The 15,624-nt window shown below is 35.7% G+C and overlaps 1 protein-coding gene across 7 annotated transcripts in view; it reads left to right on the top strand.

The window, feature by feature from the left end:
• The window catches only part of NR2C2 (nuclear receptor subfamily 2 group C member 2), a 38,840-nt gene that overhangs the window by 10,782 nt on the left and 12,434 nt on the right, over positions 1-15,624 (top strand). For 6 of the 7 annotated variants that reach the window (XM_082322307.1, XM_082322308.1, XM_082322309.1 and 3 more), the window contains 5 exons: positions 5,232-5,342; positions 9,023-9,223; positions 10,432-10,534; positions 11,629-11,808; positions 13,976-14,123. In XM_082322307.1, the coding sequence (XP_082178433.1) occupies positions 5,232-5,342; positions 9,023-9,223; positions 10,432-10,534; positions 11,629-11,808; positions 13,976-14,123 (743 nt within the window). The remainder of the gene's footprint in view (positions 1-5,231; positions 5,343-9,022; positions 9,224-10,431; positions 10,535-11,628; positions 11,809-13,975; positions 14,124-15,624) is intronic. The other variant, XM_082322312.1, reaches the window with a different exon arrangement.

Below are 15,624 nucleotides of genomic sequence, written 5' to 3'. Positions count from 1 at the left end.
TTAGGGGGTTTTGAGCTATCTTTTACATTATATGTATTATTTTCTGACTATGTCTAAGTTACAGTGTTAGTGGTTACTTTTAAATGATTGTTGATTAAGCCTCTGTAAAATGTAGTGCACTGAGGTTTTCTATGCTATACGGCCTACTTTGTTTCTTTCCTCATCTCTTGAAGATGAAGTCTCATTTGAGATTCTTTCCAGTCTTAAAGAAATTAAAGTGTATTTAATTTTTTAAAATATATTTTAGAATTACAGAAACATACCTTCATTGACTTTGGAGGACTAGGTTTTTGCATGTACAGCTTTCAAAGCAGTTGCTTTAAACATGATACAGGTTTCATGGTCTCAAGTTTCTTCAGAACAGATTAGAATAGTCAATATTATGTTTAATCCTGTAAGTGAACCTAATAAAATGCTAAACTGTATTATCTTCCTGATATGAGTACTTACAAGCCATTTGCTTTCAGAATACTTTGATTCAATTTATTTAGGAGTCTAATTAATTATAGCTTATTTTTTCCTATAGTATTTATATAAGCTGCCTGAAGTTAACCTTGTAAATCTCTGATAGAACTTTTTCAGTGTTGCATATTCTTGGACTACTATTCCTTTTTTTTTAAATATATTTTTACTTAACAAGTCAAATTTGGTGCAATTGACTGGGTAGGACCATAATAAAGCATCACGTATTTATCCATTCTGATCCTTTGTAGGTGTGTGACAACGCTCAAGGTAGCTGTCAAACAAAATGACAGGTTTTTTTTTCCCTCGCTCTTGTAAATTGTGTATTTCAAAAAATATGTTCCCTTTTTGCATTTGATTTATTTACCATGGTCGTCGTTCTGCTGTCAACCAGCAGCATGTGTTTTCAGTCTGGAAAATAAACTTGAGATTTTTAGTAGCAGTCTGAAATTTAGAGCTGTTCTTATTCTGCTGAATATTAAGTAGGCAAGCCTGAAAAGAAGGTAGAATTTTGCATTTCAGAGTCCTACACCATCCTGAGTATGTATGCATATTAATAAGAGTATAAAAATAAATTATGTGTGCACACTGAAGCATTTATTGGTATTAGACAAACCATTCTCCATTGGTGCACCATATCTTCTCAGCCAAGAGAAGACTAAAATATTGCCTGTTTTCAGTTTAATAAATACATGTTCTTGAATATTTAAACATGAAAATGACGTATCAGCATATAATGGCAGCTGGTCTCAAACTTACTCAACTTCTCACTGCTAGACTTAAGATAATCAACTAGTCATGCAGTGACGATGAGAAATAGCTCATATGAAAGGAGACTGGAGCTGATCAGTAAAAATAACCTTTATATGAGGATGTGGTCCATTCTATAGAAACCAAGAAAGTGTTTTAAAGCATAAAGCACTAGTTTTCATATTGACATAGTACCTGGAACCACTGTTGTACACTAGGACCCCTTTGCAGCAGGTACTTTACAAACCCAGAAAAAAGAAATGGTTGTTTAGTCCCAAAATGTTTAAAGAATTTCAGTGCAGTTACCAGATATATACTGGAATTCTTTTTATAAGTTGCTAAAAATCCTTGAACATGGAAAAAATATATCTATTTATTTCCAAGCTGCCCACGGTGCATCGTGGCGTAAGGTTCAAAGATGCTTCAAAAAAAGGCTAAGGATTCTATAATTGAAGATTAAAGAATTGGAAAACGGTTTTAAAAGATCTTCTTTCTCTAATTTAGACCTTTTAAAGGATGCATAGCTTAGATAATAATTTGGCATGGAAGATAAGGAGATCATTGTTCAAATGTGTCCTCTAAGAGTCTTGATTTTGGAGTCTTGGGGTTTTTTTCGCCTATGTGTCTTGTTTTCTGCTGCTGGATGCCTTCTATCATCCAATAATTAGAAGATTCTACTATTTCTACATCTCTCTTGTATATTTTCCTCATTTATCATGCAACTTTTGTGACCTGTGTGTTAAAGATAGTTAGAGATAGTATGTTTGATTTAGGTTTTACTTTTACAGTATATGGGACTACTTATGGTACAGGCAGCAGGAGAGTAGAACAGTATGGCTTCATTAAGTGCTGTGTATTTTAACACCTTTGCTTCCCTAAAGAGACTGCAGGAAATTTTCCTTCCTATCCAAACTGTTTTTTTCTTTCTTTACATCACAAATGAACTTTTTTGTATATTAAACAGGAAAGCATACAAAATTAAAATTTTTCCATGCAGGCTTAAATAATGACTAAATTGACACTACCCCGTTGTCCAGCTATATAGGTTTCAATAAACAAATAATTCCAAGATTATTTTAAAGAGGATTTAATAAAAACAACTTGTGAGCTTCCTTCCACACGTTACTGCAGGTATTGAACACTAACTTGATACTCTCAAATTCCCATATAGAATGCAATTATTACAATCAGTCATACACTAAACACAGTCCTATAGCTTCTGTGGGATGACATAAATGTGTACTTAGGGGGTATTTATGCAAACCCAAATTACTGTTTACAATCACAATTGACAAGTATCATAAATGATATAAGTTAAAATATAAAATTATTTAAAATTATGAAATTATCAAAATGTAAAATCTGTTTTCAAATGTGAGTAAGATTTATTTAGCATTAGGCAGACTTATGTAAAAATTCAGGCTGCTAAGTCATTGGCATTATAGAACATTTTTGCAAAGAACAGGATTTTGGCCTATGTGCATTGTTTTCAAATAAGTAGTTACAGGTTAAACTGAGTGTAGAAGAAATCAGTAGTGCCACATTCTGTTCATTTATTTTATAGGGTACGTCACTGCAGTATTTTATTCCAGTTGAAATGGAACGTGTGTATAAATTTAATTGTATTGTAAGAATTTACAATGCTTGTTATTCAGACATGCTGCATGTGTAAAATTTGCTGTCAGCAGTCTTTTAAATATTATTGTGTTTTTCCATCATTTTATATAATAACTTTCAATAAAGAATGTGACTGAAAAAGTATCCATATTGTGCTGTTAACTGTGGACAGTAATGTCACCTCTGGAGTTGCTGTAGTCTACACCAAAATACTAGTGTCTTGTGTGCACTAACTGTTCCAATATTTTTGCAACTTTTTTGAAAATACTGGTGATCATACACAGTATATGGCTTTAGAACCAAATTATCTCCTTTGTTTTGAATTTTCTCCCAAGAGTCAAAACACTGATCCCTCTCTGACTACTAACTTGTAAAATGCACCAAGAAAGCAGAGCTTTCCTAATGAGTACAGCACAAATAAGCGTATGTAAATTTCTTCTAAGTTACTATATTAGAAGTAGCAGAATGATTTAGCTTTCCCTCTACTTTACTGAAAACAAACAAACAAAAAGAGATCTGGAACTAACCATGTTCTAATTTTTCAAGAACTTCCGGGATAATTTTGATATACCTTGTTTTGATTTTGTTTGGTTAAACCCAATTTTTTGTGTGGTCAGGTTCCAAACTAAGAATTGCAAAAATGCATGTACCAATAGAGAAAAAAAATACATACAGACATAGAATCATAGAATCGTCTAGGTTGGAAAAGACCTTCAAGATCATTGAGTCCAACCGTTAACCTAGTGCTGCCAAGTCTTGTGAGATGGAAATTAAACTTTTTATTTTACCAGATTATTTCATTGGTGTTTATGTAAATGACATTTTTGTTCAGGAAAACATCTACATCTGCACATACTTCTTCTGTTAAAGACTGATATAATAGCTTCAGCTCATGTTTATGTCTGAAAAAAAAACAATAATACCAAATAAGGTACTTTTTATAAGCATCTGTATATCCTAAGCTTAATAAAAATGGGACTGGATGGCTGTGGGGAGTGGCAAGCAGTACTTTTCTACCGGTGAGCTGACTGTAAGGACTAGAATACAAGTGCTTCATCTATACTACATTTACAATTATTAAGAAGGAATAATTAGTACTGACGGTTGCATCAATAAATCTGAGGATGAACAAGCACAAAGTCTAAACATGAACAACTGTAGAATTACGTGTGTAAATGTACATTGCCAATGCCATATCCCTTCTGTAAACAGAAGATAAAGGCTGTCAAGCTAATGTTATCTTGCATGTTTAATTTAACATTTAACAGTTTTGCTCTGAAAATAGCTATGCAAGGGGTTTTGTTCAAGCTTTTTCTTAGGTATTCAGAACTAGATTTGCATTATAGTTTGGTGCTCTAGAAAGATATGGAATAGAGCAAGGAACAATAGTATTCAATTGTAGTGCCAAATTTAATCTCTGTCATGCTAGTGAAATCGTCACTAGAATAACAAAAATTAGCCACATATACCTGAATGCGTGCTGAAGATATTGGTGATCTGTTGGAGCATAGATTCCAGAAAAAATCTGCACCACTCTGAAGTAGAAAAACAGAAATTGGGGGACAATAAAAAGGGGGGGAGGATATGAGAACACTGAACAACTGGAATTCTAATTTATTCTACTGTCTAAAACACAGATATCCAGATAACCAGCCATCTTAATTTTGACTTTTTACCTTAAAAATATTGGACAGTTAAAATTGTTCTTACTTCTACTTGAAAAATTAAATCACTCTTTTCTCCAAGTGAACTGTATACATACCATACTTTCAGAAGGCTTCATAGATGAAATAAGGTCAGAGGCATAAAAACTAAAGGCCAGTTTGGTCAGCCAGTGTATCTGTGCATCCTTTCAGCAGATTCCATGTATCTATCTCTTGTCCCATATACGTTCCTGGGGTTGACAACATTTTTATTTAGGGGCCTAGAGAAAGCTTTTCTAAATTTGGCTACCTGAAAATTAAACAAGTAGTTCACAAAATACTTCAAAATTATTAAAAGGTGAAATATTGAACATTATACATTATCGTGTAGACAGTGTATTTTGTTTTTACAGAAGCAAAAAATGAGGCAAATATATAATCGAAAGTTGAAAAAAGTGTTTCTGTATTTCAGTAAGCTGAAGGATCACACAGTAATTATCCAGTGATTTATTTGGGGTGGGGTGGTGGTGGTTTGATTTTTGTGGTTTTGGTCATCTATCAGATTCATTCTGTTCCAAAAAAAGGCCAATATTCTGATAATTCATTGAAAACAAATCCAAGTTGGTTTAATGACTGTAACCTTTCCACTAAATTTAGATTCCATGCCATAGGGCCATCTGATCCTTAATAAATGTATGTATTTTTTAAAAAGTGTTCAGTACTGTAACAGTAAATTAAAATTCTGTACATTATTTACAGGTGCAGACTGTTCAGACTTCACTATCTGAATCTCCAGTGATGACCAGCCCTTCCCAACGTATCCAGATAATTTCCACAGACTCCTCCGTAGCTTCACCACAACGCATTCAGGTAAAAATACATTGATTGAGTAACTATTACGTTGTCTTTTTTTTCTCCTCCTTCCACTTAGGTTTATGCAAAAGCATGCTAAAGTCTATGGAAGACTTCCTTAAGTTTTGTGAGAACAGATCATTTTTAGTGCAGACTAAAATTCTCTTTCTCCCTCAGCGTGTATTTGGAGATGACTAGCTGGTTGTATATAATAATTGTATTGATGATGTAGTCAGTGAGGAATATTTGCAGAGGTTAAACTTAGCCTACGTGTACAAGTCTCCTGAGCTCTAGCCATAGCAAATGGGCAGACATTGTCAACATAACACCTCAGATCATCTCCAAGGGCATTCTCTGCCACATTTAGGAGCCAGTAGAGGACTAGCCTATTTAAGATAAAGTTAGCCTTTGGGAATGCTGCACAGTAGGTCATTGTTACTGATAGATAATATAAAGATCCCATTAATGTATCAGATTGTATGCAGTGAGAAATGATATAAGAATTATTAAGTATTAATGTTACTAGAGTGTTGCAGCACTGCAATACTGAGCTTTTGTCCTCCTTGACCTTGTTCTGTGCCAGTACAGTACTCCCATGTACTTCTGCCAGGGGTGGTTCTGGAGAAGAGGATCTTGTACTCCAGGGCATTTGGAACAGTCCCGGCAATGCAGCCTCCATCACAGGATGGACTCTTCTTGGGATATGTCTTAATCAGGGCGGGTGGGTGGGTACTGCCCCTATGAACAGCCCTGAAAACACTTTTTAAATTATTTTGATATTGTCATTATACTTACTATACATGATACAATTTTTTCTCTAATGTTATTTTCAAAGATTCAAATTGCAGCATGTATAATGATGTACATCATTAGTTTTTATTATGAACCTAAATATAATTTACTTTTTTATCTAGCTTAATTTTTTTGTCTTAGTTATTTATTATCATTAGTGCTTATATCTGATCCATGAAAAATTACAAAGAAGTCTCTGATTTTTCTTTAGACAGCACCAAGGAGATGTTCTTCAATTATCAACATTTAGCTATGTATTTTATCTAAGATGTTATTCCTTAAAGTTATCAACAAAAGGTGGGATCAGGCAGCCTTATTTTAACACATGCTGATTCTCAAGATTCTGTTATGATGGAAGGTTTCTATCTTTGATACAGTTGTCTGGTAACATAATCTCTATTTTGCCTGGTAGAGTAACCATACCAATATGTATCAATATTTCATTGCAAGGTAGATGTTCTCACAACATGTATAACTGAAGCATACTGAATATTCAACATTCATAAGGTAGGTATTTACATTGTAACTTCTGTTCAATTCTGCAAAATAATCTACCTCCTTATATCACTGATATTTCTGAGAAAAACCCTATGACTCCATGATGAAGGAGGATACTAGGATGAGAGAAGAGTATTCCTGCTTCCTCGAAACAAATACAGGCAGTCGTAATGGTGTCAGTCATAATCCAAGATTAAATTTCACTGTGAATTGTCCTGTTAGTTAAGATCTATATGAAAGTGATGGAGGCTGAAGAAATCTCGGCAGGGAAAACTCTGGGAAGCTTAACAACTTAACAGTTTTACAACAATGGGACTGAGGGGTAATGATTGTCCTTTAACCTTTGAGCTTCATGTTTGTAGACTCCATACACTTCTGCACTGAAACATTTATGCATATGAGACCTACAATGGCTTATTCTATTCTGTAAATATAAGAATCTAGAGAGTCCCTGAAAAGCTCTGTCTTGTCCAAAGATCAATAGTAGTCTGGCTTCATCCCCAGCTTTGAGTACCATTTCCTTTGTGCAGGTTTCTTCAGGTTTGTAATCACAAAATGTGAGATTAATCTTTCCTGAAGAGTTTCTGTAATCTAGAAAAATCATCAGCTCTGTAATTCAGCTCCTGCTTCGGGTTGTTCTGATGCCTTTTTTAGGCATTCTATCTTAGTAAAATTATTAGCATAGTCTTACTGTTAAACTATTAGCATATGTCTTACTTTCTGTAAGAAATACTACACAAAAAGGTTATGACAACTAGATAAAAAGACTAGGTAATCAAAATTAGGGAAATAAATACACTGTTATTTTGACACCTAATACAGTCAATTTAAGAGGAATATCAGTGTCTGTAAATTCACTTCACGTTTTATTTTCAGTAGTAGTTTTAACACTGACATTAAGCCAAATACATAAATGAATTATTTCAAAATAGCTTGCATAGTCAGGTGTATACAAAATGAATACAAATCTCAAGAATGTACTACTATGCTTTTTTTGTCAGATGGAGTAATTTTTAATGTTTTTATAAATGATCTGGAGGTAGGAGTCGAATGTACATTAAGTAAGTTTGCCGATGATACTAAACTAGGAGGAGCTGTGGACTCCCTCGAGGGTAGAGAGGCCTTACAGAGAGATCTGGATAGACTAAAGAGCTGGGCAATCGCCAACCGTATGAAATTTAACAGGAGCAAGTGCTGGATTCTGCACCTGGGATGGGGTAATCCTGGTTATACGTATGAATAGGGGTACGAGAGGCTGGAGAGCAGCCCCATGGAAAGACATCTGGGGGTCTGGGTTGATGGCAAGTTGAACAGGAGTCAACAGTGTGTCCTGGCAGCCAAAGCAGCCAGCCATGTCCTGGGGTGCATCAAGAACAGCACCGCTAGCCGGTCGAGGGAGGTGATTGTCCTACTCTACATTGCACGGGTGTGGCTCCACCTCGAGTACTGTGTGCAATTTTGGGCAGCTCAATATAAGAAGGACGTCAAACTATTAGAGTGTGCCCAGGGGAGGGCGACCAAGATGGTGGAGGGTCTTAAGGGCAAGACTTACGAGGAGCGGCTGAGGTCACTTGGTTTGTTCAGCTTGGAGAAGAGAAGGCTGAGGGGTGGCCTCATCGCAGTCTGCAGCTTCCTCATGGCGGGGTGGGGAGGGGGCAGTGGAGGGGGAGGTGTCAGTCTCTTTCTGGTGACCAGTGACAGGACACGAGGGAATGGAATGAAGCTGCATCAGGGGAAGTTCAGGTTGGACATTAGGAAAAGGTTCTTCACTGAGATGGTGGTCAGTCACTGGAACAGGCTCCCCAGGGAAGTGGTCACAGCACCAAGCCTGTGAGAGTTCAAGGAGCGTCTGAAAAACGCTCCTAGACATATGGTTTAGTGTTAGGTAGTCCTGCGAGGAGCAGGGAGCTGGACTCAGCGATCCTTACGGGTTCCTTCCAACTCAAGACATTCTATGAAATTTCTGTGATGCTGTCTCACTAGGCAGAGTATACCCGCCACTCATCAGCTGCAGTCCTTAATGTTACATTTTGTTGTTATTCTGTCTGGGATCCACTATATCTAACTCCTTTTGAACAGTTAAATGTGATTACAAGATCTCCCCATATCTCTTCGTTATTAACAATATCAGACTCACTTTTCACAACTTTGTCTAGTATTTTCCATCTATGTGGTAGGTATACAGGTACATATATATTGTATACATATATATTTGGTTTGATTTTATTGTTTTGCACTTACATAGGTAGCTGGAATAACTTTGCACTAGTGTAATAAATGTACAAATAGCAAAATAATAAACAACAAGGACAATTATCAGAGAGTATCGTATAATTCTGAGACAGAATTAAAGGTTTTAAAACATAAAGTTTACTGCAGCTTATAAAATTCTTTAATGTGTTTTACAGATTGTGACAGATCAGCAAACAGGTCAAAAAATCCAAATAGTGACAGCAGTGGACTCAGCTGTGTCTCCAAAGCAACAGTTTATTTTAGCCAGTCCAGATGGAACTGGTGCAGGAAAGGTGATATTGGCAGCACCTGAGACATCTAATGCCAAACAGCTTATCTTTACCACCACGGACAACATTGTGCCAGGCAGAATTCAGGTAAATGTAGTAATTGAGATAGACCACAGATTTTTGGGTTTCAGTTTTTGATTTTTTAGATTATTTAAGTCTATAATTGCTTTAAGACAAATTGCAATAGTTTTCTAAAGATCTAATGACATGGATTAGACCATACTAATTGTAGGCTTCATTATTCAATCACAAATCCTCCTGTCTTCACGTTCCTCATGCATTCCATTGCACTCATCACCCCTTGTTCTGTGTTCTCGTTAAAATTCCAAAGACATAAGCAAATACTTAAGATGGTGCTTGTGAGGAGTGCCAGGATTTCAGATGGTCTGTTCAAATACAGAGATAAAACTTAGCTGAGCAAACTTATATTCACAATGCAGTATCAAGACATTGCAGTAAAAGCTCTTTGGAGCAGAAGCTGTCCTCTGTTACAGTTGTTTGTGGGTCTTGAGCATAATCCAGACCAATGGGAGCTTTGCAAAACAAATTATATAAACAATAATCTCTCTCTAGTGAAATTTGAGATTTCTTCCTAGCATTCTTAAAACAAAACCAAAAAAAGGCACCTGGTCTCTATTGCTGCTGTTACAAAAGAGAATATTTTACAGGGAGAAGTACCATTTTTACATAAATATTTGAAAAATTGTATTAGTAGTCTTTTAATATTTATTTTAGTATGCTAAATGGGTTATCTGATGTTACAGAGGGGTGGAGGTTTTTTAATTTTTCTGTGTGAAGTGAAATGTTCTGAACAGAAGTTTTGGAATCCAAGGCCTTTGCAAGATAAACTGTTTCTATAATGGATCCCAGCTCCAGGCTATCCCCTCTGAACCATATACCCCTAATAGCTAGAGAAGGGATAGAAGGGAACAGCATCTGAAATACAACCATCTTTGGCTAAAATATAGCAGCTGTTTGAGAGTAATTGCAAGAAGGGAAGAATACTGTTGACTGCACAAGTGAGAAAACTTATTTGTACTGAACAAAGCTGGGAGTTTTATTTGGAATTTGTTTTGCTATGACTGGTTCAATAGTTTCACTATTGACAGTAAAGACTCTTCTTAACTTGCAATATATACTAGTTAATTTCATTCCACATGTCCTACTTATTCTCAAATTCAGCCCCCTCTTCCCAATTGATACACCAATCTTGTTCTGTAGGCAAAGCTCCTTACTTTCATGTCAGAAGAAAAGACTGGCTAATTACATCTTTTTGTTCTGGAATTTTGTTTTAGATAGTGACAGACTCTGCTTCGGTGGAACGTTTGCTGGGAAAAGCTGATGTTCAGCGGCCCCAGGTAGTAGAATATTGTGTAGTCTGTGGCGATAAAGCATCAGGTAAGGAAGCATAGAAAGTAGTAGTCAAGAAACTTGATTGAAAGGATGGCTGGGATGAAGGGAAGAGGTTTCATGTATTTTTACTGATTTTAGCCATGCTCATGGCAAAAGCAAGGGAGTCTAAAATGGAAAAAAGATAACATTATACTTTGTATCTAAAATGGAAAAAAGATAACATTATACTTTGTATCTATACACATCAAATAGTTAAACTCTGCTTGGAAGAATATTAGTTTGTACTTCAACTGGAGTGTATGATAAATCGTCATGTGCTGAAAGACAAAATAATGATTGAATAGCTCCTGGTAACTGAAAAAGACTATTTGAAGCATTTAGTCCAGTTCCCCACAGCTATGGGCAACCATGCAATAAACACGTCACCTAGAAAAGTCTACCTGCTCCAGGAAAACACTTCTTAGTGCTCTCTAACAAACTTAAGACTTCCCATTAGATTTTGGTCTTCTACTATCACAGAAAAAGGCAAGCAGAGATCAAGTGAATCCTCAGTGTTTCAGATCCATGCAGTAACAAGGAGTCTATGAGGTAAAATTTCTACATTAGCCAAGGAAGTGGACTGTGCTTTCATGCTGTAGGGAAGACACCTTTCTGTCTCTCTGTCTCGCTTTCTTTTATTTTTTTAAGTGTTTATGTAATTAAAACAATACCAGAATTGATATGTATAGGAATTTAAAATTAAGATTGCATTTCAAATTTTATTGTAAAATTATTTATATTCTGAAGGTAATTAAGCTCTTAGCCTGTATCTTCTTCTAATGTATCCTGTAATCTGTAACAGCAGATAGAATTGCATCTGTGCTTGTCCGGAATGGCAACTACCACTTCACAGGCCTCTCATTCAGAAATAGGTTTAGCCTTCCTCTCTTCTCTCCACTATCCCCCCAAAAAGCCCTGACACTAGGTAAACAAGAAACATTCTGTAAGACTTTAACAATGCTTTCATGGTACAAAATGATGGTAAGAATACAAAATAAATTTAAAGGGTGACTTTTACAATGTTTTAATTGCTTAAGATAAATATTTTTATGCTAAAATATAAGTGATTTCCATCTGATAACAATATATATGTTTCCTAGGTCGTCACTATGGTGCTGTCAGTTGTGAGGGATGCAAAGGTTTCTTTAAAAGGAGTGTGAGGAAGAATTTGACCTACAGTTGTCGTAGCAACCAGGACTGTATCATCAATAAACACCATCGGAATCGCTGCCAGTTTTGTAGGCTTAAGAAATGTCTAGAGATGGGCATGAAAATGGAATGTGAGTGTTAAGTACCCAATGTGATATTGTGCCTACCAAATAATAAATATGTGGACTACCACTTTTTAGTGTGTTCTCTCCATTTCCATGTATGTTGCTTGAAGGAAACAGAACTTTCAGCAGCCAAAGCATCTACCTACCGTACCTTTCTTTCATCACTATTTTATGTCTGAGGTGCAGTAGTGATTTGTTTTGAACCATGTCTCACACTGCTGTAGTAGGAGCCCAGTTAGAACCTCACTTAGAATGCATGTTAGAAACACAGTGTATGTTTATAATACAAAATATTTTAACATGGATGGACATAAATCTGAGTCTAATGTTCCATGTTCAGAATCTGCTTTCCTTCTGATTTATTTTTTCTTCTTTGTCATCCAGTGATAGAAAGTAGTTGGTTTTGTTTTTTTTTTTTTCATTTTTATATTAATTTGGTCGTTTGTGAGCATTGTATTATGAGGCATTGTATAAACTGTCCTATTTTAAACAATGTACTTCCATGTTTGTATGCAGTGCTTTGTACAATTCCACTGCTAGCATCCAAACACCTCTTTCAATGTATTTTGTTTCCAGTTTATAGCACCTCTGCTTCTTCTGTCCAGCACTTCGTGAAGGCTATTATCTGGTTGTTTTGTGATAAATTTATGGAGAATTTAAGGTGAAGCAACAAATACTTTTCTTTTTCCGCTCTGATCTAGGCAGGATAAGTTCCAACCACTGAGTTCATGGGAGGCAGAACTTTAATCTGTAAATAGGGACGTCTTTGTTGTATTTGCACTCTGGAACTTCAGACCTGTAGTGATGATTGTTGTGCTTTGCACACGCTGTGCTGAGTATAGAGGGAGACATTTGCACAAGAGAAACTGCTGTATTTCCAGAGGCTAAATCTTTCTTATCCCAATATGATTAGGATGTATGCTCACTGACTTTATTGGGCATTGCATCAGGTTTCTGATTAATATTTATGTATCCCCCAAGCCAACAAAATGGATATACCTACTTTTAAGCCCCTAAATTTTGCTGACAGTAAAAATATTAGCAAAAATAAAATCAGGAACTAAATAACTCTTGCTGGTTATGAGGACAGATAGAGACATATCCATGTATTTTACTGTTACATTCAAAAGGGCTAGAGAGGAGGGTAGAATTTTTTTGTTTACTTGTTAATTAATAATGTTGATCTTCTGGACCAATAACTGCTGTATGATTAATTGGTACAATGAATAGCACATAAATATTGTCTCCAGTTATATTATGCCTTACATTTGCAAAGTGAGAATTAATATTAGTACAACACTTTTAAAAATTCTTTATATTATTTTCATAGTCTTTTATTCATTTTATTATCCTCATTTTCAGGTGAAAAATTGATGCAGTCGAATGTTATGTCAAGCCATAGAAGAGTTTGTAAAGTTCAGTGACTTAGATTCCAGATAACTTTCTGGAATCCGTTTAATAATAATACCTTAATATTATAAAGATGCACTTTTCACTTCCTTTAAAATTACAAAGTTACTGTTTCTTACTGTTTTTATTAAAAGATTTACTACACTTGCTTGGCATATTGGAGACTGAGCTTATTTTCTTCTAGTTATCAAGTAGAAATATTTTCAATTCTGAAAAGGTTAGTTTTGGAACACTGTTCCCTAACTGGGTGGAATGAATGGATGTGAGTGCTTTGCATATCATGCAGAGACTCGTCTCCCAGGGAATTAACCTGCATCTCTCATGTAACTTGCCTGTCTTGACTTTTTCTGGGTTTGTTCTGGGTTTGCATTGTTTTGAATCATCCCAAGTATGACTGTCTCTAACATTTAGGTATAGCTTTACCTGTAATAAATGAATAAACAAACAATTTGAAAACATATTTTGCAGAATGTTCCATCTTATTAAATGCCAATGAAATAGCAAGCTTTGACTCCATTTCAGCAAATCTTAAAGCAAATGATCAATCTGTGACTCTTAGTTAAAAATGTACATAATCACAGGTATAGTGGAATTGGAGGCTGTGTTTCTTCAGTCTTCATATTCGATTTCCAGTTTTGCACTGAGCTGATACACCATCATAATTGTGCAAACTGAAATCCTACTGTGAGAATTTTACTTTCTTTTTGTATTTTTCAGTTGAATTATTTCCTTTCAAATCTGCATGTTTCTATCTTTTATGTAGCGGTTCAAAGTGAAAGAAAGCCTTTTGATGTGCAGCGTGAAAAACCAACCAACTGTGCAGCTTCCACTGAAAAAATCTATATCAGAAAAGATCTACGAAGCCCTCTAATAGCAACTCCAACATTTGTGGCAGACAAAGATGGGACGCGGTGAGTACCTCAGTTTAACAGGTCTTGTTTACGGTTATTTGTGCATATTACTTTGCAGGCACACCTATACTCTTTTTTTTCCCCTCCGCTCTAAAGAATTGGACAGAAAAGAGCTCCCGTTCACAAATTGTCTGTTTCCATTACCAAGATCAACCTAGATTGTTCTGCTTCTCATGAAAGTGTTTATGTCTGAGTACAGCTGGGTGGTTTTCAGTTTGGAGCTGGCTCTTGTCCAGCCAGGTCAAAGCACAGGTAGGGCAAATATATGATACTCAAGCAAAAAGCATGTAGGCTTATGCTGTGATGCATTCAGATTAGCACTTCTCTGAAATCAAATCTGCAAATGGCAGACTCGGTCTTCCTTCTCCTAAAGACAGTAGTAAAAGAGACTGCAGTGACTGCTGATGCAGATCGCAAGAGACCAGTCTCAACAACAGCACCTTCCTTTTACTATATGGAAGATATTCCAAGATGGTTCCCATGCTCTCAGTTGTCTCCATAGGCAGTGGGTGTGGAAATGCATATAATAAATAGAAGCAAGATTTGTCTTTTTCTGAGTAGAATAAAAAAAGAACTCTAGGTTAAATATCACATTTTTAAAACTGGAGGTCCAGTTAGTTTATGAATGGATAATAACCATCTAAAGATATAAGATCTCAATATTTTTATATATATATATATATATATATATATATTCTTTGTTGAACAAATGACACTGCAGTTAGGAAGACTGGACTGCAAATTTCTTGGAGAATTGTTTTTCAGTGCTCTTGTTTGCAAGTCAGATATTGTTCAAACGTAGTGCTTACAGACACATTTGCTGCTTTGAGATTTCCTTGTGCTACAGATCCCTTACAGTCCTATAAACAATATTATAGTCCTTAAGTGTGACTCTCTATTATTTATGTAGGATTCAGATTTGCATAATGCATGATAACTTGCTGCCTGTGGTAGTTCACAATGTTAGTTAGTCTCAGACCCCTCAAACTATAAATTCCCTGTGGTCTGAACCTGTCATGCGTGCATTTGTATTGGGTTATCCAGACTCGGGAGTGTTGTATAAGTAACAAATAAACTTATCCTTGCTGACTGCAAAGACTTCCCACTGTCTCCCTAAATTAGATACAGCAAAGGGAAAGGATGTTTAGTCAAAAAGTAGCAGAAGTAAAGGCAGCAGAGATTTTATGCAGACCTTGACTACATGACTGTTTACAGCTGTATATTGGGATGTAAAACATATTTTCTTGACATAATTTTTTTCTTCAGTGCTGTCCATTGTCTAACTTGGAATGCACAGTTACACCTTTCTCCAAAGTCTAATGCATAATGCTAGAGCTATTAAGTGACTTCTGAGAACATGAGAAGACAACAACTTTCCTTAAGACAGAATAAACCAGTGTAAAAAGCAAATGAGAGGACATCTGTTTGGGAAGTTGTCATTGCTTTTGCACAGGAAAGGAAAACGTATTCCAGACTTTCTGTCTTTCAAGCTACTTTTTGG

The sequence above is a fragment of the Platalea leucorodia genome, assembly GCF_965183815.1.
Source record: "Platalea leucorodia genome assembly, chromosome: 9".
In the NCBI taxonomy this organism is placed as follows: domain Eukaryota; kingdom Metazoa; phylum Chordata; class Aves; order Pelecaniformes; family Threskiornithidae; genus Platalea; species Platalea leucorodia.
The sequence above is the reverse complement of the archived record's forward strand: the minus strand, read 5'-3'. Positions and strand labels throughout refer to the sequence as shown.